The 23,960-nt window shown below is 33.1% G+C and overlaps 3 protein-coding genes across 4 annotated transcripts; all 3 read right to left on the bottom strand.

The window, feature by feature from the left end:
- Positions 1 to 6,649: 6,649 nt before the first annotated feature.
- LOC108761776 (protein TolA) lies at positions 6,650 to 8,447 on the bottom strand. Its single transcript, XM_018508495.1, has 5 exons — positions 8,408 to 8,447; positions 7,705 to 7,932; positions 7,379 to 7,575; positions 7,014 to 7,251; positions 6,650 to 6,825 (listed from the first exon to the last, which is right to left on the bottom strand). Exons 1-5 carry the CDS (start codon positions 8,423 to 8,425, stop codon positions 6,733 to 6,735), a joined length of 774 nt encoding a protein of 257 aa, XP_018363997.1. The 5' UTR covers positions 8,426 to 8,447; the 3' UTR covers positions 6,650 to 6,732.
- Positions 8,448 to 9,561: 1,114 nt separating this feature from the next.
- Positions 9,562 to 13,363, bottom strand: LOC108761774 (glutactin). The gene is made up of 4 exons (XM_018508493.1): positions 13,322 to 13,363; positions 11,307 to 12,618; positions 10,566 to 11,045; positions 9,562 to 10,242 (listed from the first exon to the last, which is right to left on the bottom strand). Exons 1-4 carry the CDS (start codon positions 13,325 to 13,327, stop codon positions 9,662 to 9,664), a joined length of 2,379 nt encoding a protein of 792 aa, XP_018363995.1. The 5' UTR covers positions 13,328 to 13,363; the 3' UTR covers positions 9,562 to 9,661.
- A 2,493-nt stretch (positions 13,364 to 15,856) lies between these two features.
- On the bottom strand, positions 15,857 to 22,003 carry LOC108761801 (uncharacterized). 2 transcript variants are annotated; one of them, XM_018508529.1, is made up of 3 exons: positions 21,839 to 22,003; positions 17,904 to 19,889; positions 15,857 to 17,849 (listed from the first exon to the last, which is right to left on the bottom strand). In XM_018508529.1, the coding sequence occupies exons 1-3, from the start codon at positions 21,866 to 21,868 to the stop codon at positions 16,020 to 16,022; spliced, it is 3,846 nt and encodes a 1,281-aa protein (XP_018364031.1). In that variant the 5' UTR covers positions 21,869 to 22,003; the 3' UTR covers positions 15,857 to 16,019. The 2 variants fall into 2 exon arrangements, with proteins under 2 accessions (XP_018364031.1, XP_018364030.1); XM_018508528.1 differs by having other exon boundaries at positions 15,857 to 19,889.
- Between the last annotated feature and the right edge of the window lie 1,957 nt (positions 22,004 to 23,960).

Genomic DNA, 23,960 nt, shown 5'->3' with positions numbered 1-23,960 from the left:
TGAATATATATTATACAATCCAATAATAATGTTATAAATAATTCCATTTTAACGTATCCATCATATTTCTGTTCGGTTATATGATTCTCCCTTTGCTTTTCCGAGCATCATTAATATTGTGGGGTCATATTTGCACCAAGAACTTGACCGCACGGTCCATTTTTCGGAACTTTGAAAGAGCTATCTCTTGTCCTTACAAATGGACAAGAGTTCGAGAGCTGCGATCCAAAGAGTGCAGAAAGAGCGACTTTGATCGAACGACTTTCTTCCTCATCTGGTTCATAGAACTTGCAACGGCATTGTAAGGGTGACGAGCGATTTGCGAGGATGACTAAGAAAGGAAGAGGCGAGTGAAAGGATCTCGGTACGTTCGCCGTGTATGCATAGTCGTAGATTTGACTGATAACTACGCCCAGTTTTCCGCTGGCAGAATACAGGTTGCAGGTACTTGATCTTGGGCGTTGCGTCCCACGTAACTGGACATTCTGACCTCACTTCCATTGTCTGCCGATTTTCCCGGAAGGGTTACCGGTATACTTTCACTCTCTTCTTTGCAGGGGAACATCGATAAAAATGAGTCGGAAATTTAAAAAGCAAATCTCTGCGGTCTGAAGCGTGAAATGCTCTATTGAGTGAATCATTAAGTTTTAAATGCCTGCACTGAAAAAAAAATTGGCTGTTGCAGTAAATTAGATGGTAAAATATAGCATAGTGTTTTTAATTAGTTGCAACAGCCAACTTTTGGTTACGGTAGCCTATCCACAATATGTTAGTATAGAATTTGAATAACCTAATGCAACCAAAAATTTGCAGCTGCAGTTAATTAAAAATGCTATGCAATATTCAGCCAACTTTTCTTTCAGAGTAGTAAATTCCTAAAGTCTATCAGTAATCAAGCAGATATTTTATGATTAGAATAACATCAAGATTATTACTTATATATTTGATCATTTTAATATACATAATAATGTATTTGTAATTTTTATTTGATTCATTAACATTAACTTTAAGTTTAAATCAAAATTTTGAAACATATAATCAGACACTTTATATTATATGTATGATAGTTATTATAATTATATGTATAATGATCGTTTGATGAATATGATATGAGCGTTAGATAGTTTCATGACGATTTGTTTTGATGAAAGAAAAAGATATTTCCATCTTGTAAAACGAGGATTCCTTCCATTGCCATTTTTCAAGTCTGTTAATAAAAGTGCATTCTTCAGATTTTCCATAAGGAAACTGCTCATGCCTGGTTAATTAATGATCATACTAGATATATTGTTTCTGTCAGAAGATATATTGTTTCTATCAGAAGAACGCGACGCTTTTCAAGACTTAATGGTTTGGTAATTTCGTCATTGCTTCTTTTTATGTATATAAGTTATTTTTTCTGTTATTTGCTTATATATATTGACTTTTTTACAAATAATTTCTTGAAAATTACAGCCGCAAATAAATAAGCATAAATTAATATGAGTATATCTATTTATTTAAATTATTTAGTGCTGTTTCACTTATTTATTTATGCAAACAGTATATTACAATTCCGGGAAAAAATGTTTATACATAATTATATAAATTTATATAAAAATGTATATTTTATATATATAATTATATGTATTTATATATAATTATGTATAAACTTACATATAAAATTATATATAATTATATATAAAATATTTTTTCCCGGGAATTTTTAGAGATACCTTTTTTCATATTATTAAAATTAAAGGAAAGAAGTTATTAAATTGAAAAAGAATTGCAATTAATAAAACGGTTAAATAAAATATTAATTTATGGAGTATATGAGCTTTTCCTAATTTTAAAAATATTTAGTATATTGCACGGATTTTATGTAATATAAAGATATAATAAACTAAAATAATCGCTTATATTAAAATATTTATTATATCACATACCTACATTATAACACAATTGAAATATCTAAAAGATATAGATGAGAAATATAATATCACATTACATCTGATTTTTATTTTTAACCATTTTTACAAGTCACCACTGCTGTTACTCGATATCTCGTTAATTTAACTAAAACGACAGAGTACAATTATTTAATTCAAAATTGAGACATAATGTAATATCAGAAATACTCCACACACGCAAACAGTTACTGATTATGTTTACAAGAACCGCGCAAATAATATAGGATTTAACAAGTGCTAGAGATGCCACAAAGCAAAGCGCGGAATGTACGACGATACCCGTTTGTATAAAATGCGAATAATTGAACAAACCGTGAATATTTTTTATACGCAATAATTGGGTATTCAAACGGCGCCCAGCGTGAGGAGGGGTCACGCGGCGAATAGCGAGGGGGAGCGTGCCGCGCGGCGCGGTGGTTGACTACGTCATCACTTCGGCATTCGCTCGGCGACCTCGAAGGGAGACGGACGTGTTTTACGAGTCGCTCCGGGTGTCGCATTAATTAATGATGAAAATTACATATCTACGAACGAGAATTACGTAAGGTTGCCTAAAACTAAGGAGTGTACTAAGGGTAAATAGGATTTTGTTGCACGGTTTTTGCTTTATTTTTTAGATTCATTACGCACTTACACAACTCATGAATATTTTAAATATTTCATATGTCCTTACATGTACGGTATAAAAATGAGATTCTTATTGTTAGATATTTCAAATTGTGGCTTTTTATCACTTTGAATCATATAATTGAATCGTATTCTGTCATTTTCGTGTTACTGCGCATTAATTCTTAATACGGGAAAAGTAACAGATAAATTATATTTAAATTACCTATCTCTAAATGTATGTGCATGCTATTTATACGTATTATTCTATTTAGTCGAAATTGTTTCATAATTTAAAATAAATCTTTGCATTTATCTTCATTTAAAGGATGTATGACATATTATTAACCTTTATTTAATCGTACATCACAAAAAAGAGCAATAAAAATTGAGATATAATGTTGGGATGTCAAAAGCATTTCACATGAGCAATTATGTAAGAAAAACCACGCTAGTAAAAACCGCCTTTTACTTCTTGTCTTTTGTCAGCACATTGTAATTGATACGAAATATTTAAAATTATAAAATGAACGTCAAATATGTTCCTCGGTGTATCACGATATAATTATGATATCACATTAAACGACTCGCGTCGCTGAAACTAGATACATATAAGAAATTATTTCGTTAATCGGAGAACATTAAAAATGTAACGAATATATTATTTTACTTATTCGTAATATATTCGTTATTATTTCGACAATAAAATTAGACGGTTGGCGCGTGACCTCGGGGTGGGGATGGCACGGGGTGGCACGGAGCGGCGCGTCACGTTTACGCGTAGTTACCGCGCAGTCATTCACTTACCGAGATTCGTACAAGCAGGTAGTCGTGTCGCATGTGGCTCTTTTTCACATTACTTTTTGAAATTTTATTACGAAGAATGCCAAATATAATACGAAACGTTGTACTTAATGATTAATTAATCATACTAGTAATCGTATTACGTGAATATTCATAAAATACAACATTTCGTATTATATCTAGCATTTATTGCGATTATTATATGTTTCAAAAAGAAATGTGAAGAAGAGCGGCACACGACACGGCTACTTGTCTGTACGAACGGTATCACACGAGTCATAAAAAAGCAACGTCAATATGAACTCTCATGCAAATAACACAATTCCTGCTTTCATCATTAATATAATTTATGTAATTAATAATTTAATTAATCTTTTATTTTTTCGTGCACCTTTCGTTATATGGTCCGTATATAAAAAATTAAAAGTAACTTTGGAACACTATTTGTCCGTAATAAAAGAAACATTTCTCTTTTTTATTAATCTCTAGCTCATTTCGTTGATTGTAATCATATCTTATAGACATCATCTATGTATAAATAAAAGAAATTTAGCCCTTTTATCTGCTCTGAATTTATTTCGCAATGATAACGAATTACAGACGTGTGTTTGATATTCGTTTCTAGAAGTTAATCGATAATTGCATAATAATATAGAATAGAGATAATGCTGCATATTACATTTTTCAAATGATATCTTCCTTCTCATGGGTACACCTTGACATGGTGAGAAGGCTCAGTACTTGGAGGATATATACGAAAAAAACGGTTTTTCTCAAGTATCTAAAAATTTTTTGATCTGTCTGAATAATATGTCTAGATCAATTTTTATTGAGATATTGAGTAAAATCGTTCTCTTCATATAAAAATCCAACGACGGGGAAGCTAACGTACCCTCGTCGCCGATTTACTTGAAAATGAACGAACCGCAGCCGGTTCGTCGCGTCGCGCGTTTGCTTCGGGAGTGCCGTTCAAGTTATCGGACTCAAGTTATAGTCCGCGCGCGATTATAGTATATTATTCGCGAGTGTTTTACGCGAGTGTCCTGTGCGAGAGGATGTCAACCCGATTCTGAGAGGAGGAGGAGGTCTGGGAAAGACATCAGGCACCGGCGGAGCAACCTTACGGTAAATATTATTTTTTGCTTATGTAAAATTAATATTTTTTTGTTTATTCTGGATCCATTTTATTTTACAATGATTTAAAAATAATAATTAGGGAAAAGGATTACTTTAAAATTATTTTGAAATTTTTTAAAAATGTATTTATAAAATTTGTTTCGAAAATATATAATTATTTAGAAATATCTAATTGAATAATAAATTAAAAAATTCGATGCTTAAAAAATTGTATTTTGAAATTTATATGTTTATTTCAAAAGAGCTGTGCGTTTAGTAAATATTTTTTAAATATTGTGTTTTTTCTGCTCCGTTTTAATTTGGATTCTATACCTACATGTAATATGTATCTTTTTCTTACAGAATCATCGTAGCTACGTGGCTGATTAACTCCGCTGTTACGCATCGATTGGTGAGTAAAAAAGAAATTTTATGAATGAAATAATGGATCTATGAAAATTGATTTAAAAGTAAACTCCCGCATTAACAATGTTGTAAAAGTTGTTAGAAATTATATAAAATTTCATGGATTCATTATATGTATGTGTGCCTTAAAATGGATGAGTTATAACAGATTATGGCATATATGTAATCTTAAATTTATAGTTTCTCATTACTTTTTTATTTGATATGCCACACATTTGATGTGTGTTTAAGGTACACTTATACAGATACATCAAATTAAATTCATTAATGTTTTTTCAGTCATAAAAAAAATTTTTTTTTAATAAAGATGAAAGACTGGAAAATATTTTAATATTATAATTTTAACTATTATTAGTATTAAATATATATAAAAAAATATTTTTTTAATTTAAAGAAACAAAAAATTTATATTATTTTTTAATTTTGTATAAATAATAAAAATTAAATCAAGATAATTATATGTATTATATATAAAGCTTAAGTTTAATAAAAATAATATATCCCTAATAGATTATACTCAAAAGAATTTTAATAATTTTCGAACAGTGTAATAAAGAAATGTATAACTCGATATATAAAATCATGGAGGCATATCGCGCAATGAAGTGAAAACATCGCGTTGACAAGTATATCAATTGTGTGCGAAATTTCTATTCCTTTCGGATCTCACTAGTCATTAACTCTGAATTTCTCACCTAATATGTTAGCGATGAGATTCGAATAACGATTCAATAGAAATACGATTAAGTCTTAGAGTCTTTTGGTTCACATCCAATAATTTTAAATGAAATTTGGAGATGACAGGGCAATATAGTAGTCAGGCGCGGTAGTCGTTGCGTAAATAATATATAGATATAACACAAAACTCTTTATTACAATAACGCACTTACATATTTCGGCTCATTTTTTATATAATTATATTATAGATATAATGTATACGTAATAACTATCTTGTCATAGTGAACTCCCTCCACTATGTAAAAAATCCTATATCAGAATTAAACTTAGATAAATGTTAAAAAGGAAAGAAAAGAACAATCTCTTTTCTTTTTAACATTAATCTGAGTTTAATTCTGATATAGAATTTTTTGTGTATAAAGTAAAGGGAGCTCACTATGACAAGATAGTTATTACGCATCATTGTATTTATAAAGGTGATTTATGTCTCTGAAGAGGGCTCAAAAATAAGCCGAAAAATGTAAGCGCGTTATTGTAATAAAGAATTTTGTGTTATATATCTGTATATTATTTGCGCAACGACTATTGCGCCGGACTCCTATAGCCCTGTTATCTTCAAATTTCTTTTGAATAGTAAGGGGTTCTTGTAAATTAATTTATGTTTTGCATTAATTTTGATTTGTAATGAAGTTTTAAAAAATGACGGCATATTTATATTTTGGTTTAGAAAGTATTAGGAAGATTATTGTTCAATATGCTAAACAAAATAATTATATAAAATATAATAAACATTAATATTTTATAATAAAAGTAAGAATATTTAATATATTATGTAGATAAAAATAAGAGCCTTTTTGAGGGGATATAAAAATATTTTCTAGATCTACATATAAATTATGTTATTATCTACTTATTAAATAAATAATTATAAAAAAAATGTAAAATAACAGAAAATAAAAACTGACAGAAAATTCACAAAATAAAACTGAATATAACTTTATTGATGAAACGATCTTTACATATAATAATTACTAAATTATATTTATAACACACTACATAAATGCCCTTTTATGTAACCATCACCAAATGTATAATATATGCTGTTATTGATATACGTATATAAAATATATATAATGTCACGAAACAGTTTTTAACCCCAAGGTTGATGAGTAGGTTTCTGTAAGCTCGCATGCTGGACTGCAGCTGCTATTGCGTTTTCTTTCGCAGCTATTATATCTTTTTCCTGTTTAGATTAAACAATATAAACATATTAAGAATAAATTGACGTCAGTAGCTTATAACAATTAATAACAAAAATGATAATAATTTTAAGTAAGAACTTCATGTAATAATTAATATTATTAACAATATTCGCGAAAATAACTGTTCTATTTTATAGAGAAATATAATGAAAAGTTTTAATAATACTACCTTAGCTTCCTGCTCGCTCTGATTAATTTGCTTATCAACATCCTGCTTTCGCAATTCTGCAGCGGTGTTAGCTGCGTTTCTTTGGATTGCTGCAGCTGCGGCGGCTTCTCTTGCCGCTGCTACTCTCTGTGCAGCTGCCACAGTATCCTTTAGGGTTGCTAATCTTTGTTGCAATGCCACGAGCTGTCGGGCGCTGGCTTTAGCTTCGGTCTCAGCATGTTGCGAAATTTCATGGGATCTGTATAAAGTGGAAATGTTATAAGTTCGCAGCGTAAAAGAGATAGCTAGTGAATGTCACGTGGCGGTCTGCAGTAGAACATTAGATATAATGTCGAAAAACCAGAGTAAATTAATTATTTGTATACCTCGCGGCAGCTTCCCTTGCCGCCGCTTCCTTTGCCAATGCAATTTTCTGCTGAATCAGCGCGGCTTGCTTCGCTTCCGCAACTTTATGTTGAGCTACAGCAACGTTATTGTTTGCCTCCTTTGCTTGCTGAATCGCTCTTAAAACTTCGGGCGGGTACGCGATGCTGGGCGTACCAGGCACCGGATCCTTCAACGCCTGTTACGTAAATTGACAGCGAATATATTCCACAAATTTGACGTATGATGTAAACCACAGACTTCTATAGAAGTTTGTGTGTATAGCACGCGCAGTGTAACACGAAGTGTGTGAAATAAACACGCATACCTGAAGTGCCACATCATGCGTAGCTTGAACTTCGACCTGTGCGAGCGCTACGTCCGGAGAGATAGGTGGGTTCCAGGCCGAAGTCGCAAAATTCGGGGCCCATGAAGGAGCGAAGGCTGGCACGAACCCAAAGAAATCAGGCGATCCGAAAAATGTCACTCCGCGCTTATTCTTCTTTGATTCCGATTTCAGCTCCACCACGGTCGCAATAGCGGACAAAAGTACGATCTGCAAATCAATGCTTAATTATTCTTAACGATGAAAATATAAGTTAGAAATGGATTGTTCACTGTTTTTATCTTAGATTCTGTAAAGTTTTAGAATTTTTTTAAATACTTGCACAATATAATAGAATTAAAGAACGGTTTTGTTGAAGTATCCAAAAATGTAGCTAAATCTGAATATAATTTTTTGTTGGACCATTAAAATAATTATGTAGGACATTAAAGCTAGTTGCCTAGATGTCAAAACTTTTTGCAGTACTGCTTGAAATTTCTACTTAATGGTTTTGATAAACAAATAAATTTATTTTCAGATCTTTATCTAACTAATTTTTACTTTAATACAAAATTATTCTTTCCATGTGTTAATTTTGAAAATATAAATTTTTTATTTGTTACGATATAAGATATAAAAAATCTTATTCATAGAATTTGTAGATCTGATAAAATATAGATAAAAACGTGCTTGAACTTTTAGTTACCGTTACGATGATCTTCATCTTGCGAGAAATATTGCTGATGATACTGAATTCTCCACTGGTGGGCCTCCGGTATATATACAACTCGTGATACGAGGAAGAATGCTCTAGCGTCTCCGGGATAATCATAGAATTAATTAAAACTATTAAAGGTGTCCATAAAAGTCCATGTATCACAAACAGAATTATAGGCCTTTATTGTTTAATGACGATTTTCTGGAAGGCGTATGCTATACAATCACTGCACACGAATCCACTTATGTCTTAGAAATCGATGGACAAAGATCATATCTCGTCCTCGAACTCAGGAAGTAGTTAACTAGTTGTGAGTAAGCCAAGTACTTCCGCTTTTACGTAGACAAGTAAATTTAATAGATATTGAGAGGACATTCGATCTCTTGATGAGAGGGTATTGTTTATACGTGTGTATTGTTTTGTACTTATATATGGCTCTATATAAAACAGTTATGAAATAAAGTATAAATAAAATCGATATAATGAAAATTAAGAAAATTAATTATTAATTCTTTAATAAAATAATTACAATTAAATATTAATTTTATAGATATCAATATACAATCTAATTATGATATTACATTTATGGGATAAATATTACAACAAAGTTAAAACAAAAACACGTTGCACTGGAATGATGTAATTATAATATGGAATAGTAAAATGAAAAAAATTAATGACTTGTATAATAAAATGCAAAGAAATGAATAATTTGATATAATATTATATCATATACACATTATAAAATATATAATAACAATATGATTAAACTTATGTTTTTAGTTTTTATTAAATTTTTACATACATTAAACAAATTATATTTTTAGCATTGTTTGTTTCATATACAAAATTTGAGTTTTTTTTATAAAGTTACTATCTTATCTTTTTGAAATAAATTTGTAATATATTTGTTAAAAATTAAAATATTTGTGATATAATTTCTATCAGATATTATAATAACTATCTATATATTATAATAACAGTGTAAATAATAAGAAAACGGAACAAAAAACTTAACAAATAATATGTGGAATCTATTGTGTTATTTTATAATATTACATAATAGATAATAAAAATAGGATGTAACAATAACGAACGTAAATGTGCATTTCTTAGTTTCTTCTAAGAAAGCTGCAGGGAAAAATTCAGATTTTCGTACATATAATATCGATTTTATGAAGAAATTTGGTTTGAGAATATGCACACGTAATATGTTTCTTAACTTAATATTTATTTAATTGTTCAAATTCCCGTCAGATCACGAAAAATTTCTGCATTTGTGGGAGAACGCACTCGGCCGTTAAATATACTTGGTCCGTCGCCAGAATCTGACAATTGTTTCACATTCGATCTAGGAACCGTTTTCTTAGATGAGTTTTTCTTCAATTTCCGGTCATTCACGGAAGAATACGTGTACGGATCTTTGTCTTCGGAGCTGTGTTCGCTTTCAGTCTTGGGATTCTTCAATTTGTAATACTTAGCAGCACGAAGGTAGTCATTTGTCTTCGGTGATTTCTTAGTGAACGAGAACTTTTCAGTTTTTGCGTGTTTAGAATATTTTTCAATCTTGGGTTGTTTGTATCCAAAAAACTCTTCGTAGATCACTTTGGGCGACGTTTTAGTGGATATGTCAGAACCATAAGCAGTGCTGTCTCTATAATCCGTTTTTGGTACCTTACGATTTTTTCGGGAATTACGGGATTCTTGACTGTTCGACTCTTTGGATTCTTGCTTTACGCGAGATTTATTTCTTTGTTGCCGTTTAGAAGAACTCGAATTAATATAACTGCCTATTTCTGGCACTTCCTTCACGTGCACATATTCTGTAATTAAAAATATTAATTTAATATTTCCATTATTGATTTATTACTTCAATTAATAAAAATATAATTTTATGTAAAAATCTCTATAGGTCATAAATATATAATAACTTATTTTCTGCATATTTTGTGTTTATATAATATCATATTATTTTAAAGTTAAAAAGGTTTATTATTTTAAAATTATTTTCAGAGATAAAGCTATACTAAACGAAATTGTTTAATAATATACAATATATAACGCTTATTGAAAAAGTTTAGTTAAAATTAATATAAATGTAATTCTAGATGGTATGTGTGCATACAATTTCTCAGTTTCTACATACCTTGTTTCGGTAGCTCTTCTTTATAAGATTCTTCGAATTCTTGCTCAAAGTCTTTTTGGTAATACTTGGATCGTCTTGGAGGTTGCACTTCGGAAGAATCTTCATTAGCTTCCTTGCGTTTCTCCTGTTTACGGCTTTCTTCTTCCTCTTCCTCTTCCTCATCCTCCTTTTCGAACGAGTCATGAGATGGTTTCGAGGATTCAGTGTATTCACTACGGTATTCTGATGGCGAGTCTTGTTCCTCTTCATCGTCGTCTGATGAATAATTCTTATAGCTGGAAAATGGTTTATCCTCAAAGTCGTCGTCATCAGAGTACGTTCTATGCTTTCCAAATTTCTCGTCGTACTCTTTGAAAGGGTAAGACGTTGAAGGCTTGAAGTCACTTTCCGTTGGTGACGCTTTGAAATGTTTTCCTGGTTGACGCTCAACATCATCCTCTTCGGAATTATCATCGTATTCCTTATCCGAATTTTGGTATCCTAGAAATAATATTTCTATATAGTATAAATATATTTTAAACTTGTTTTATTATATTTCAAATTAGAATTTAATAAAAAACATTAGTTTATTATCAAAATATCTGCAGTAAATCGATATAAATTTTGTAATAATTTTTTTAATATTCATTTTATAATTTTAGATAAATTAAAAATCTGTCACTTTTTAATATATATTATATAAATTAATATTTTAACTAAGTTTTTTTACTTTGAATACACAAATTAGAAGATAATACACACTTTCATCATCTCTAGTTTCATCGTCGTCATCATCAGGTTGGGGTGTATGTGGCTCTGGATTTTTCGTATTGATAATCTCTGCGTCATTCAGAATGCCTTGCGTTCCGACAGGAGGATGAGCGGTATTTTGTCGCACATTAACAGTCTGCACATTGTCATTACGCTCCTTGTCAAAGTGCAATTGTGGTTGATTATAAAGGGATTCGTAATTGCCTTGCACTTTAGGAACATTATTCGTAACAGGGTAAGCTTCTATACTGGCGCCTTTGTACTGCGGAAATTGCGGGCTACCACTGGCCGTCTGAATCGGTACAACTTGACCCTGGAAACTCGATAGAGGCGATGAAAACGGTGAAATGTTACTTGATTGAAGTGCTAAATTCAATTTTGGCCCGGTTCCAAATTTAAATCCCACATCCGGTTCGATTGGATAGTTCGAGCTTAGTAAAAACGGCTGACTGTCGAAGGCAGGCAAAACTTCCGGGAGATCTAAATTGCTTTGAAGTCGAATGATTGGGACCGAGATCTTTTTGCCGTTCATGTCTACAGTAGCTTCATCTTTTTGCCCAGAGCTCTGGGTTATTTTATCCGATGATGGAGTAATGCTGGACGCGGTTGGAATGCTCGGTGGGTACACATGCGCGTAATCGGTAATTTTTGGCAGTGGATAACTCATTTTATACACTGGCGCCTGGACAGTGGGAGAAGAAATACCCTGAGGGATAAGCTTGCCGATATTGGCGAGCGGAGAATATTCGAAATCGGAAAAGCTAGACAGTTCAATTGGTTTTTCCTGATAGAACGCATTGTAGTTAGGCGAATAGATGCCCTGGAGTTTTTGATGTGACTGCGACACGATCGATTTGGACGCATCTAGCGGTTTCTCGATGCTCCTTGCAACTTTGTAAGCATCGGGATTATTCAACATACCAAAATACGGAGTCAATGAATTGCTCCGATGAGATTCTATCTGGTGACTGGGTGGAGCAACGTAGGAAAGCGGCCGCTTTGGCACGCTGCCATATGCATGGGAACCAGGTCCGTGATTCGTCCCGGTATAAGGCACTTTCTGAATAACTGATGCCTTGACGTTTCCATAATGAGGCGATAATCTCAAGTTAATATCCTGAGGCGATAGGATTCTTGATGTAGTTTGAGTACCTCTTGATTGCTCCTGATTATTAGGGATATTGCGGGTGGGACCTACGCGTTTCGATTTAGTAGACGTTGCTGACGTGACGGAAGCCCCAGTCGAAGTCACGATCTTTGTGGCGGAACATATCGCAGACGTAAAGAGAATGACGTTTACGATCTGGAACGTATTCAGCGCACACGCGCTTTAAATATTGAATTATATTTAATATGAAAAAATGTTAATAAAAATAGAAATATAATGTTGCACAGTAATTTGTTTGATTAATTTATGATATTTAAGTTTAAGTTGGTGTTCGTGTAAATTATATGTGTAATAAAAACGGTTGAAGAACATGACAAAAAACGATTTTTTTCATGTTTTGCTAAAGTATTTAAAAATTTAACTAGATACAGATCTGAAAATAATTTTGTTGGACCATCAAAATAATTAATATAAAATGATAGTCCAAAATAGTCGTTAAAACGCCAAAATTTTTTACAACATTGCTCATTATATTTGAGCGTTTTACATAATTATTAGATCCAACAAAATTATTTTTTTCTAATCTGTATCTTATATTTAAATGTTTAGATAATTCAAGAAAATTATCCTTTTTATAAATAAATGTAGGAAAGGTAGCTTCGAAACTTTTTTCAATATTTTTAAACTAATCATAAATCAAAAATGTTAATGACATTATTAATACACAATTATCACAAATATATGATAAAAGTCGATTTCATCGCACAACGTATCCATGAAATTAAATAAATCACTTTTGGAAGTAAATCACTGTTGTTACAATATTACGATACACATAAACGATCGACGTGCGGTAAACGTTATTTAAAATAATTGGGAAACTGAAAAAAGCACGTACCAACATGATACTCGTACAGTTCGGTACGAGTAGAAACCAAAGTTCGATGTTAACTGGTCGCGAACGACATTCTCTCATCTTTTATATTCGGCGTTTACCGATGCGAAAACAACAGAATGGGTTGGACTTTCCTAAACTTTGTAAAAAGCGTATCGAGGAAAACCGAGTCAAATTACCTCTTGCTTCTCCCTGATCAGTGAAGCCATGATCGTAACTATTGATCTAGCTTTTTATTAACTTATACTTCTCTCTCTCTCTCTCTCTTTGTGATTCGTTATATTTATATTATCATCATGTAAATTGTAATGCAACCAGAAATTAGACGAACGATTCTTCATACTAAATCTGCGGATGTGGTTAAATTTGATTTCCTATTTGATATTGTTTAGTAAAACTTGAATTAGTTAATAACATATAATAAGAAATATTTATAATATAAGATATTTGCTACATAGATTTAAATGGAAATGGAATAATAATATAAAATTGCTGTATAATTATACAGATATACATATTTCTAATGTTTATTGAATATCCTGTAGAGGTAATAATAACTGTATCATTTACCAGAATAATTATTTCTTATTTTATTGGCCGTTATTCTGAGAAAACTTGTGCGAGCATAACTAGCATAATAGTTTTATGAATTAACATAGATCCCAAACTAATTTCTGCTTAATTCTCAGGATTTTCGAGAAAGTGGCTATTGCACAATAAAAATGGATTTATGTGTATAGGCTCTATTGAGTAAATCTTAAAGGTAATGATTGTTACATACCGTGAGGTGAACGTCTCTTCCTTCTGGTTTTATGGTTGAATTATTATGTCAATCAAGTGGAAAGAATGCAGTTATGTACATTTTCGCCACATTGCTAATTTATGTTGTGTAAGTAATTAATTTTTATATTATAATATGATTTTAATGTTTGTTCTAAACGCAGTTACTAATTTCTGATCTCTATGTTGTCGGTCATCTTGTTAATCAATTATTTTAAAATATTGGGAAAAATTATAATTGCATCTCTACACTTATTATACTTTGTAGTTATAAATATAATGTAACATTTTTTTCAAAAGTAAAAAATATTTCTAACAATTTTTAATATTTTATAACATAAAACTTACAAATTATTGTTTTAAATTAAAACAACTATTCATTGAAATTATAATAATCATTTACGATTGTTTTCACTTTTAAAAGACATTTTTTTTATTATTTAACATTCTATGTAGAATAGATAATGTTCAAGGACTTAAACCTTAAATGATAATAATACAAACATATAACGAAAATAATATTTTCATAAAAAATTAATTAATACTTTATTTACTTTACAAAAATACTGAACGTTTAATATTTTTAACCGATCATTCTTTTTTTAATTTGATTGTTATAAATAATTATAAAAATATAATAATGTCATAAATTATAAAGAAATATTTTCAGTTTTTAAGAAGAACAATTCCTTCTAGAAGATAAAATATTTTCATTAGTTTAGTTTTATAACCAAGATTAAAATCCCGATATGATTTTGTCATGAAAAGCTCGAAAAAAATTGTTATGAATGTTAATGCAACCATAAAAACATTTTGCCTTTAGAATGTTGATGTAAAAATTTGATATTCATCGTATTTTTATTGAAAACTACAATTTTTAAAACAGTTTTTTGCAATTTTAAATATTGGAACAAAATTATTTATTAAATATTGGAATTGAGTATACTCATTATACATATATTAGAAGTATATTTTATCTTAATGAACATTTTATTAACGTGTTTATCACAAATATTATCATAATTATTACATTTTATTAATGTATTTATTATGATTATTCAAATCATCAAAGGTGAAAGATATTTTAAATAAATAAAAATAAGAAAACAATGTGTTTAAGTTAATTAGAGTATAATTATATTTGTTTAGTGAAATAAAACTTTATTATAATACTTACCTTTTATAAAATTCTTTGCATTTTTCGTTGGTACAGAAAAAGTGTTTAGTTTTTACCGCGTATTTATTGATCACGTCCTTGAATAGATGAAAGAGAAAAGAGAAAGTCGATAAGAAGAGGAAATAGATATAAGTTTAACAGAATATAAAACAGATATAAAGCCATACAAATTATAAGACGTATGTATTTCTTGTTTGATTTAATATGTATATACAGTATTTTTTTCTGCGTCTTACAATAATGACTGATGAATTTCTTTTCCCCTCGACCCGAACATTCCGTGCGAGCGCATATGATACTAACGATTAATTTTTCATTTTCCGTATAAAACTTATTTATTGTAATAAACACTTAGTGCAAACAACACAGCGGCTCGATCTGACCTTATGCTGCATTTGATAATGCGCAAAGCGAACGGAAAGTCATCCGTTATTGCGAACGGGAGAGTAAACGTACGTACTATTTAATTAATTAGAGTCCTTTCACGAGCAGATTTACACTGGGAAAAGTCTGATTGCATCAATTGGAACTCTGATTGAAAATGGACAAATCAAAATTTTTTATTTGAATTTATAGTTGTGTGTGAGATAATAAAAGTTCTGATTAATGTGATTACAATTTTCTGATTCGTCCATTTTCAATTAGAAATTTTTCTCAGTGTACAGATTTTACGCGTAGATCCAGCGAACGCGCGCGCGCGCGCATTGCGTGATTGACATCTTGCTTGTACTTTTGATTACAAATTTACGCGGTATCGTTCGCCGAATAGACATTCTCGTTGGCAACCGAAGTAGGCTGCGGAACGATATCGGACTTGTCTATATAATCCCTGAAGGTATTACCGTAGGACTGCTGCTGTAACCGATGCCTGTCTCTCTCGAAGAATTGCCTTAATTGATTCTTGTTGCGAAAATAGTTCTGCGCGCCTCTATTTGGCAACTGTTTGTTCTTCATTAACATACCAAGAAGATTGTGCATTCTAGGATGATTGATGTCATATTCTGTGTTACTTTTCATTTCCTTTAAGATTTTACCGAGGCTTTCCGGTGTCGACGTGGTGAACGTCGGATAAGAATCAAGGAACGACCGATGCCTAGAATCGTAGTCGAAGCTTTCAGTATCGAAATCTTTAGGCGGCTTACGTGCGTAAGCGTGCGGTCCATCCACATACATTTCTACATTACTAGCAGATGTTTCTAGTCCATTGGATCCTTTATTTGACCTCCATTTCCTTGGGCCATCCTTAAATCTCGATCCGGGTCGTTTTTTCTTCATCTGCTTATCGTGGAAGGGAACTTTTGAACGAAATGCATCCGGTCTGGGTGGCGTAAGAAATTCTAAATAGCTATCATCATTAAAGTCATAGTTGGAACTCGCAGCAAAGTTTATATCTTCCAGTTTAGGTTTACGACCAGGCTTAACGGCGCCATGATAGATATGTACTGGTCCCGCGGGTCGTGTCTTTAGCAAATGTTCCAAAGTCTCCAATAGAGGATCCAATTTTTTTTTACCGCCTGAAGAGTTGCGTACGTCACTTGTGTGTAGGTTGTTCTCGCTCTGATGCGCTTCAAGAACGTCTCTGTACTTGGACTCCGTTAAGGAAGATTTTAACTTTTGTAATTCATGCTTTAGTTTGGCTAAGTCACTCGCTTCGGAATTATTCTGGACCGGAACGTTTACCGGTCTTCTATCGTTGTTCCACTTCTGCGAGTTGTACATCGTCTTCAAGGATTCTCTGAACATTTCCTCAGCGTAATTCTGCAAGTCCGACGTAAGCTTCGGCTTCATGATCAACTGGGTTTGCCCTGAATGCGATTTAAAAAAGTTCCCGCCGGGCATGGCGGGCACCAGATTTAAACCAGGCTGAAGGGGTTCGTTCGTTGGCAACTTATTGTTAAGAGCATTTTGATTTTTTATAATGTCAACGTTAGGGATGAAATTGATGGGATTAAATACTGGTTCCTGAGACTGCACAAGTTTGAGATCCACTTGCTTAGGTTTGGCTCCAGACTCTGTCAGAGGGTTCATGTAATTGTGCAGAATGGTTTGCGGAGTAGCTGAGGCGATTGTGCTGAAAATTGGGATGGGTGTCGTCAAAACAGTAGCCGGATAATGCATCGTTTGATAAGCATTCACATTGAGAGGACTGAGTTTAATGTTTGGATTCACGATCTCTACGGTCTTCGCACCTACATTCGGAAGATGAGCGTTTGCCGCTGCTGCTCCCAGCATATTTAAATTATTAATCGAGTGACTAGTCGTACTGTCAGCGGCCTGCAACACAATGCCGGACAGTCTACCACCCTTCGCTAGTTGCTTATTTATTTGAGCTTGCAGTTCCTGTAAATTCTGTTGAGTTGGAATTAGCTGCGTATTCTGTCCCTGAACATAATACGAGTTAATATTAGCCGCCTGTTTTTGTCCATTTTGGCCGACGGCTAGGCTCGCGGTAGCCAGAAAGTTCCCGCCGGAAGTGGGATACACGTTCTTCTTGTTCTGCATTTCCAAGTTGGCTCTGCTCTCTGGCATCGTTTGGCTGGACAGCAGAGTGGGCACTGCCGGCACACTCTGTACCTGTAAATTACCATGATTTATCAAATTCTGACCTTGCAGTCCGTGGGAATTCACCTGGATTTGAGTTGCCTGCAGCGGCGTCTGTAGAAAACTTGGGTACGTCTGAATAGTCGGCTGCGGCAACACGGTGAAAGTCGTTTGTGGTGTTACATTGCCCTGCATACCGTGAACATTCAAGCTCTGCAGCGCCGGGGTTAAGTTCGGTGCGAAGGCGAATACAGGTGTCATAGTGCTCGGAACGTAAGTCGCTCTTAGAGTATTTACGATCTTATTTGGGCCATTCGGATGTGAGAGTAGAACCGTCTGCACGGGATTTTGGAAAGTGTTCTGGCCAACGATAATATCGGGCACTGGCGTGGAGACCAGGTTCTTCGATACTGCCAAATTCTGAGTGAGGACAGGTTGAGGCGTACTCAAGAGAGGCGTTGTCGTGCTGAATGCACCAATCGGCGCGACGGTAGCGAGATTCTGCAGCATAGCGTTGGACATGTCAAAACCTTGACTACCACCTAACGCGGTTGCGTGGTCAAAGTTTGCTACGGGCACGAGATTAACAAAGTATTTCGGCTTCTCCAGCTGATCCAACTCGATCCCGTTGGACTGAGAGACTTCGAGATTCGGAGATATCTGACTCCACGCGTTGGTATTCTTCGATCCATGAACTTTCTTCGTTTTTGTGCTGGAATCGTGTCGAATGTCTTCGACGCTCTCGTCATGGTAATTTGTGTTGGGATCATTGAGCCATGGATTCGCCTTCGTTCTGTGTCGCTGCGATTTTAATTTTGCAGAGTTGTACGTGTACTTATCTTCGTCCGCGCTCTCGTTCAATGTGTCTCGATGTTCTTTGGAGAGTTGTTTTCTGACGGAATCACGTTTCCGATTTTTTTGCGCTCTCAATCTCAGTCGTTCGATATAATCGGAGTAATCCCTGCTGTCATCTGAGACCTCTTCGGAGTCTTCCGTGCGTTGATAACTACGCTGCCTATTGTTATTGTTGTAAGTATCGTAAGTCTGTAAGTTAAAAAATTCTGAGTTTTTCAAAGTTTTCTCATCATTATCAGACTCGCTGTCTTTCAGCTGTCTGCTGAACTTTATCTCCATTTTATGATTACTCGGCTCTGCGACGACGACCGGTTTCATGAATCTATGGCGTGTCCTCGACAATTCTGCGGCATCGTCATAAGTTCCGCTATGGGCGAGTTCGTTGGCCACGTAATTCGTCCTTGATGGGGACGGAGTCGCTTCTGCATTCTGCTTGGCCGCGCTCAGTCCATTGTAGTTCGCAGTATCCTGCTGCTGATAATTATCAACGATTTTCTCCTGCTCGTAAAGAGTTTTCTTTGTATCCTGAGCGTTTTTGTACAAATAGAATTGAGCATAGATATCCGCGTCATTGTTTTGTTGCGGCTGCCAATCGTAATTATGGGTGTGGTTCTCAAATCTCTTCCCTCCCTCGCTGTTCGGACGCCTCGAAGAAGATTTACCGGACTCACTGTAAGTCTCGGTGTTCGCTGTGTCGTGCACGTTCTCGTAAAAATCCTGATAATTAGCTACCGCGGGGGTGTCGTTGCTCACCTTTAGCAGCTCGAACTCATTTAGCCTAACGTCCTGTAAATCGAAAGACCTGCGATTCGTCAGTGCTCCAGGTAGACTCAAGAAGATCCTCGCTTCGGAAGAGTGTGCTAAGTCCTCTTCCAATTTTTTCACCCTTGAATCGAAACTGTCTTGAGCACTTACGGCATTCGTCACGTTGCTTTCTTCAGATCTCTCCTGCTCGTAGTCATTGGTCTGTGACGAGTCGAGTTTGTATAAGGCGGATGGCGAGACGGATCGTATTATAGGGACAAAACCGTTAGAATTTTCATAGTGTACCATTGACGACGATATGTTCGAGAGCTGTTCTTCAAGGTCCTTCGAGTCTCCATTCGGTTTTACAGCGGTCTCCGAGGCAGTTGCGAGTTGATCGAAGATCTCTTCACTCTTTAAGTTTGCATCCTCTGAGCATCTTATTTGTGGCCAGCCGAGGAACAGCAATATCACCTACGAAAGTTGAGAAACGCTATTAAATTACGTCTGTAATTGAAACTTAAGAGCCAACTTTCAAATCGTTTATTTAAGTAATCAAATGATTAATAATAAATTTAATAAATTTAAATAACAATATTATATCATTTTCATATCATTTGACATATAAAATTAAATAAAAAATAAAACATATAAAATAAAAATTAAAAGAATGTACTTGAGATGATACAACAAAAAATTTTATAAAACATATTTTTATAAAACTAAATTAATTTACTAATTAAAAATTAAAATTTTATTGTAAGACGTAAATGCGTGATAAAATTATAATATAATTAAACTGGTAATAATATATAAATATACATAGTAGAGAGCGCCTAGGTGATAATACAATTATTCTTCTTGGTAATAATATAATTAAACTGATAAACATAAAAAGAACCTCGAGTTATTGTAGAAGTATGAGATCTGGAAGATACATTTTATACATATTTTTAATTATAAGTCTTGCTAAAGAAGAAAGCAGATATGCATTGCAAAGTTTGGATAGCCGCTTCATGATAGTAAGCAGTATTAATTGCTGTTTCGTCAAGGAGATGACCTAGAAAAGAAAAGCAGACTGGAAAAGTAAAATGCGTGTGCAATGGAAATAAGGACTGGATGTGCAAGGAAGCAAATCTTTGTGGACTTTCTCACTGATTCATGGTCATTTGAGTTATTATTTGACAATGACTCCCATACTGGTGTCATCGTTAATGTAATAATTTTGTGAACGGTAAAAAAGAATTTCCAAAGCTCGAAGTGCAATTGTATCACATAAATGGCTTTTCTTTATAAAATGCAGAAATCCGAGCAGCTAACCATATAGCTTATCCGTTTAGAGAGTGTCGGTGAAAAGTAATTGTGGAGAAAACAGAGCCAATTTAAACTATTCTTTATGCCTATCGTTAAACAAGTCGGTCGAAGTTGTCGATCGAAATATAACGTCATTAATATGCACATCTTTATTTAGAAGTAATTTTGTGTGTGTCTCTTGATTAGGTTTCATAAGCATTTAAAAATGATATGTGTGGATTAATAACATTTTTATAATGCAAATTTTACATTTTATTTTTTGTCATTATATTAAACAATATGTATATTAAAATAAAAATGCTCAACAAAAAAGTAATTCTTCTAATAGTTTTTAATTTAGTACAAACTTTAGATAGCAATTTTTATATAAATCATTTGGAAAAATATATTTAGCTTGCATATTTAATACGACAAATTTTACAAAAAAATTTTTATAACAGAATACAATTAAAAATGTATATATTAATATAATGCAATAATAAAATAAAAAATAATTTAACTAGTTAAATGTAAAGTATGTAAAGTAAGTACATAAAAGAATACATGTTGTATATATTATTTATGCAAAGTGCCTTTTATAGTAATTTATTTTTTATAAATTTTTTTAATATATGTAACTTTGTCATTAAAAATCTATAAAATATATTAATATATGTAACTTTGTCATTAAAAATCTATAAAATATATAAAATTGATAACAAAAAAAATTCCAAACATTGATAACAAAAAATAAATTGCTTAAAGGAAAGAAATCGAGGATAGAAATTAAAGAAGATGATATATTTTTACATGCTCTTTTTCTCTATATATCACGATGAGAGAGAGAGAGAGAGAGAGAGAGAGAGAGAGAAATATATTATATTAGATAAATATTTTCTTAAAAAAAGTTCTATACCATGTATAGGGAAAAATCTATCACTCAAATTGAAAACAATAATGCTACATTGCATTTAATATTCCGCCTTATTAATTTATATCAGAGTTAATATACCAAATTCATTTCTACACCAAAAGTTTTTATTCACACCAAAAATCAAACGACAAATTTTGTTTTTTATCGCACAAATGAACTTCGCACTTTCACAAAGTACTCAGATCCAAGTACTTACATAATAAAAAATCATTTTCATTGAAATCATTTTTAAGATTCCTCCAGAGATGAAACATTAAACAAAAAGGAGATTCATATGCCACACTGTACTACGCGTTCACATTGATAACGATCATTCGTTCCCGTATCCTCGCCTCGTAATAATCTCAAGAAACGCGCGTGGTGAACCTCCACGCGAGAACTGAGCCACATAGTAGATACGCGATTTTCTTTATACAGTCCGGCAGCCAAGAGAAAAATATCGTTCTAAATATTATCCTGTACAGCACACAGCCGCAGAAGATACTTTCATTCGCAACACGCGAGTGCGCCTGGAGAAATATTGTCCGGCGTATCATGGGACGTGGTGGTCATCCCATCACGTAGAATTCTAGCAACAATGATCGCAATTATATGGAAATGGAGAGGGGGCATACTCACGGTATACAAAAAATGATCTCAATTGAAATAAAAATCGTTTTATTTCAAGTTCCGAGATACTGATCGCGGAATGTTATGAAAAGAACAGGAGATAGCTATTTTTCTAAATGCATCGCAAAATATTTATTTATAACCAACAGGATGGCTCAATTATAAAACAAATAAGTAGGAGAGATTCGAAGAGATTCTAGGTCTCTCTGTAGAATATTATTGTTTTATCTATATTGAAAACCGCATTGGGAACATCAATCCGAATGCACACCATTTCCGGCGCTTTACAGCTTCCTGCGGTTCTTGTTGTCTCTGATCGACGGGATCGGATCCGAGGTATCTCTCGCCAGTACTTTTTCCGCCGTAATTTTACGCGCTCTAGAACACACGCGTTATACCTGATGCGCCTACTCCTCCCGATGCGCGCCGTGGAAACGAAGGTGCACGTCCGTGTGTAATGAACACGAGCCGATCTCCTGCCTGCATGCGGAGTCTTTCGCGCTCGTGCTCGAACGTTCAGCAGTTTAATGCCTCGCGCCTAATTGCCGTGCCGCAATTGCCGTAGATGCAACGCAGATATATCGTCGGAGCCTGTCTGTTGTGAAAACGTGGAATTAACAATGGAGCTAGAGCGGGCTTAAGTTTTTTTTTTACGTGCCTGCCAGATAATTAACGTTAATTGAGGTTCAACGGCACTGGTCGACATTGATGCGTATTTCCACACACTCGCGCGCCGGTACCTTTTTTATTAATAATTTTGGATTATTATATTTCTCTCGGATGGCACCGGCATTTACGCGTTATCCATACCGAGTAAACGCATAATAGCGCTTGATTGCCGCTTAATGTGTGTAGATTGATAGCAATTCTAAAGCGAAAACTTTTACTTTACTTATGCGTATAATACACTTATACGGCCTTTGCAATAAGTATAAAAATTGACGTAGATGTTCTATGTCTAATAAAATAAACAAATTTTAATATTTTGTTATCCTTTAACTCTTATTACCGTTTTCTTTTCCAAGAAAATACAATAAATTGAGGGTGCTTTGTGCTTATAATCAAGGCTGTATGTAATTAGTGGGAAAAGTTAATAAATACTCTTCTAATGTATGTTTACCAGCTTTTTCCAGTAATCAAACGATACTTCCGTTGCTCATATAATGTAATATACAGGATATCCTAGAACTGCTTTTTAATCATCGCTTCTGTGGTCTATGGAATATAGGAAAAATAAATATGTATAAATATTAATATATATATATAAATATAAATATGGATATAGGAAAAGTGAAAGAAAGATTCTTCTGGGGGGTTGGGGGGGGGGAATGTTCAAGGAACTTTATTACAACTACCTAATTTTTAACATTGCTTATTTTTATAATCAAGATAACCAAAATGAAATTTTATTAAAGCAGAATTTATTTGTGTAAGATTTATCAAAAAATAATCTTGTCATGTCTATCCATTGCAATTCTTGATTTTAATAGTTAATTGGCCGAACAGTTGAACAATATCTTAATTAAAATTGATTTAATTTATGTCAAAAAAATCTATAATGTACTAAACATTGATTAATTCTTAAAAATATATTTCGTTTTTTTAATATTTTGTGGACTATTATTTAACTTTACAATGTAACAATGTATTCAAGTCATTTAAAATATTTTAAGTAAGGAAAAAATCAAAGAATATTGAAATCATGATCA

This window comes from Trachymyrmex cornetzi, unplaced genomic scaffold, assembly GCF_001594075.2.
Source record: "Trachymyrmex cornetzi isolate Tcor2-1 unplaced genomic scaffold, Tcor1.1 scaffold262, whole genome shotgun sequence".
Lineage (NCBI taxonomy): Eukaryota > Metazoa > Arthropoda > Insecta > Hymenoptera > Formicidae > Trachymyrmex > Trachymyrmex cornetzi.
Note: the sequence above shows the minus strand (reverse complement) of the source record. Positions and strands in the feature narration are given on the sequence as shown.

What these genes read in the sequence shown, in the direction of transcription:
- LOC108761776 (XM_018508495.1), bottom strand. An exon ending in CGCATGATGTGGCACTTCAG is followed by an intron (nt 7,576 to 7,704) that starts GTATGCGTGTTT and finishes TTTACGTAACAG; the next exon opens with GCGTTGAAGGATCCGGTGCC. An exon ending in AGAGCGAGCAGGAAGCTAAG is followed by an intron (nt 6,826 to 7,013) that starts GTAGTATTATTA and finishes TAATCTAAACAG; the next exon opens with GAAAAAGATATAATAGCTGC.
- LOC108761774 (XM_018508493.1), bottom strand. An exon ending in TGAAACTAGAGATGATGAAA is followed by an intron (nt 11,046 to 11,306) that starts GTGTGTATTATC and finishes TATTATTTCTAG; the next exon opens with GATACCAAAATTCGGATAAG. An exon ending in AGAAGAGCTACCGAAACAAG is followed by an intron (nt 10,243 to 10,565) that starts GTATGTAGAAAC and finishes TTTTAATTACAG; the next exon opens with AATATGTGCACGTGAAGGAA.
- LOC108761801 (XM_018508528.1), bottom strand. Translation starts at nt 21,868, where the DNA reads ATGATTTCAATGAAAATGATTTTTTATTAT. An exon ending in TGAAAATGATTTTTTATTAT is followed by an intron (nt 19,890 to 21,838) that starts GTAAGTACTTGG and finishes CAACTTTCGTAG; the next exon opens with GTGATATTGCTGTTCCTCGG.